The 2532-nt window shown below is 39.3% G+C and overlaps 1 protein-coding gene across 1 annotated transcript; it reads left to right on the top strand.

Annotated features, from left to right (window-relative positions):
* Positions 1–896: 896 nt before the first annotated feature.
* Positions 897–2213, top strand: LOC140006954 (uncharacterized). Its single transcript, XM_072049629.1, has 2 exons — positions 897–1485; positions 1792–2213. The coding sequence occupies exons 1-2, from the start codon at positions 897–899 to the stop codon at positions 2211–2213; spliced, it is 1011 nt and encodes a 336-aa protein (XP_071905730.1).
* The last annotated feature ends 319 nt before the right edge of the window (positions 2214–2532 follow it).

Below are 2532 nucleotides of genomic sequence, written 5' to 3' on the forward strand. Positions count from 1 at the left end.
GGGTATAGAAATAGATCCAACAAAGATTAAAACAATTCGTGAGATGCCAGTGCCAAAAACACAAAGGGATGTGAAGAGTTTCTTGGAAAATATTAATTTCATTGGCCGATTCATTGCTCAATTGACTTCTACATGTGAGCCTTTGTTTAAATTATTGAAGAAGAATGTGCCGTTGTATTGGAGTGAAGAATGCCAGCAAGCTTTTGATAAGATCAACGATTACCTGTTGCACCCTCCAGTTTTAGTGCCACCCAAGTCGGGTCGACCTTTGATTATGTATTTGTCCGTGCTCGACGAGGCTGTGGGATGTGTTTTGGTGCAGCATGATGATTCTGAGAAAAGAGAGCAAGCCATTTATTATCTTAGCAAGAAGTTCACACCTTACGAGGCAAAATACTCATTTCTTAAAAGGAGTTGCTGTACATTGGCTTGGGCAGCTCAGAAATTGAGGCATTATTTGCTTAGTCACACCACATATCTTATCTCTCGTTCAGATCCTTTGAAGTACATATTGGAGAAACAAATGCCGACTGGACGCATGACTAAATGGCAGATGATCATTTCTGAATTTGATATCATCTTCACCACGCAAAAGGCAATCAAGGGGCAAGCTATAGCAGATCATTTGGCTGAAAATTCAAGAGAAGATGATTATCATCCGCTTCACACTTATTTTTCGGATGATGAGGTCCTGTTTGTTGGTACAGCAGAAGATATGAATGAGCAATGCTCTGAGTGGAGACTATTCTTTGGCGGTATTTCAAATTCTTTCGGAGTTGGTATCGGAGTTGTTCTAGTATCGTCTGAAGGAAAACATTATCCCGGTTCCGCTAAACTGCGATTTTTCTACACTAACAATATGGCTGATATATGAAGCTTGTATTTTTGGACTTAAAATGGCATTGGAGATGGAGATCAAGGGTTTAATAGTGTTCAGTGATTTCGATCTGCTCGTGCATCAAACGCTCAAAGAATGGATAACTCGAGATTCGAAATTTTTGCCATATCATTGCAATTTATTGGATTTGGCAAATAAATTCAGAAGTTTGGAGTTCAGGCATATTCCACATGCTCGAAATATTTTTGCTGATATGCTGGCCACTTTATCTTCAATGATTGAACAACCAGATGAGTTGGTGATTGAGCCTATCCAGATTCAATTACAAGAAAAGCCTGCACATTGTCTGATTATGAAAAAATCTTTTGATGATCGTCCCTGGTACAGTGATATTAAGGAATTTCTCAAAATCGAGTCCTATCCTGCAGGTGCTGGTACGACTGCTAAAAGTTTATTGCGCAGATTATCATCCAAGTTTTTCTTAAATAGAGAGGTGGTATATAAAAGGACATCAGACTTGGGCCTTCTAAGATGCGTTGATGAAGATGAAGCAGATTATTTGATGAAAGAAGTACACACTGATGTATGTGGATCACATATGAACGGGCATTTATTAGCAAAGAAGATTATGAGGACAGGATATTTTGGTTTACTATGGAGCATGATTGTGTAGTTTTTGTTAGAAAATGCATTAAATGTCAATTACATGGAGATGTTATGCGCACTCCTCCCACAGAATTACACAGTATGACTGCTCCCTGGCCATGTTCGATGTGGGGTATGGATGTAATTGGAATCATTGACCCTTCTGCTTCAAACGGGCATCGATTTATTTTGGTGGCAATTGAATATTTTACCAAATGGGTCGAAGTTGAGTCTTACAAGCACGTGACTAAGAAGGTGATGACAGATTTTCTAAGGAAGCACATCATTTTGTCGTTTTGGTGTGCCAGAGACATTAATCACCGACAATGCAAAGAATCTCAACAATGGCATGGTGGATGGGTTATGCGAACAGTTCAAAATCAGGCATCGAAATTCTACTATTTATAGACCACAGATGAATAGAGTTGTGGAGGCAGCGAACAAGAATTTGAAAAAGATACTTCGTAAAATGACCGAAAAACATCGTGATTGGTACGAAAAACCCTCCTATGCATTAATGGCATATAGAACTTCTATTCGGACTTCTATTGGAGCAACGCCTTACAACCACATGTATGGAATGGAAGCAGTTTTGTCAGCCGAGGTTGAAATTCCTTCATTGCGCATACTAATGGAGACCAAACTGGATGAAACTGATTGGATTAAACAACGTCACGAGCAATTGTCTTTGATTGATGAGAAAAGGTTAAATGCCATTTGTCATGGTTAGTACTATCAAAAGAGAATGGCCCATGCTTACAACAAGAAGGTCAAACAGCAACTATTCGAAGAAGGAGACAGTGTTGAAACGAATTTTGCCAGTGCAATAGGAGACCAAAGGCAAGTTTGCACCAAATTGGCAGGGCCCTTTTATCGTCAAGAAGGTATTGCCTGGTGGAGCACTTGTTCTCGCAGAAATGGATGGACAAGTTTTTCTTCAACCGATCAATTTGGCTGTGTAAGAAATTTTTCATCTGATAAATGGAAGGAAGGGTTAATGCAAAGAATGGAATGAAAGTCGGGCCTTCTTTCTTTCCAATTAAACATTC

Source organism: Coffea arabica, chromosome 5e (genome assembly GCF_036785885.1).
Source record: "Coffea arabica cultivar ET-39 chromosome 5e, Coffea Arabica ET-39 HiFi, whole genome shotgun sequence".
In the NCBI taxonomy this organism is placed as follows: domain Eukaryota; kingdom Viridiplantae; phylum Streptophyta; class Magnoliopsida; order Gentianales; family Rubiaceae; genus Coffea; species Coffea arabica.

Coding starts and splice junctions, on each gene's coding strand:
- LOC140006954 (XM_072049629.1), top strand. CDS start 897: ATGGCATTGGAGATGGAGATCAAGGGTTTAATAGTGTTCAGTGATTTC. Junction 1,486..1,791: donor TATGAGGACAGGATATTTTG/GTTTACTATGGA, acceptor TTGGTGTGCCAG/AGACATTAATCACCGACAAT.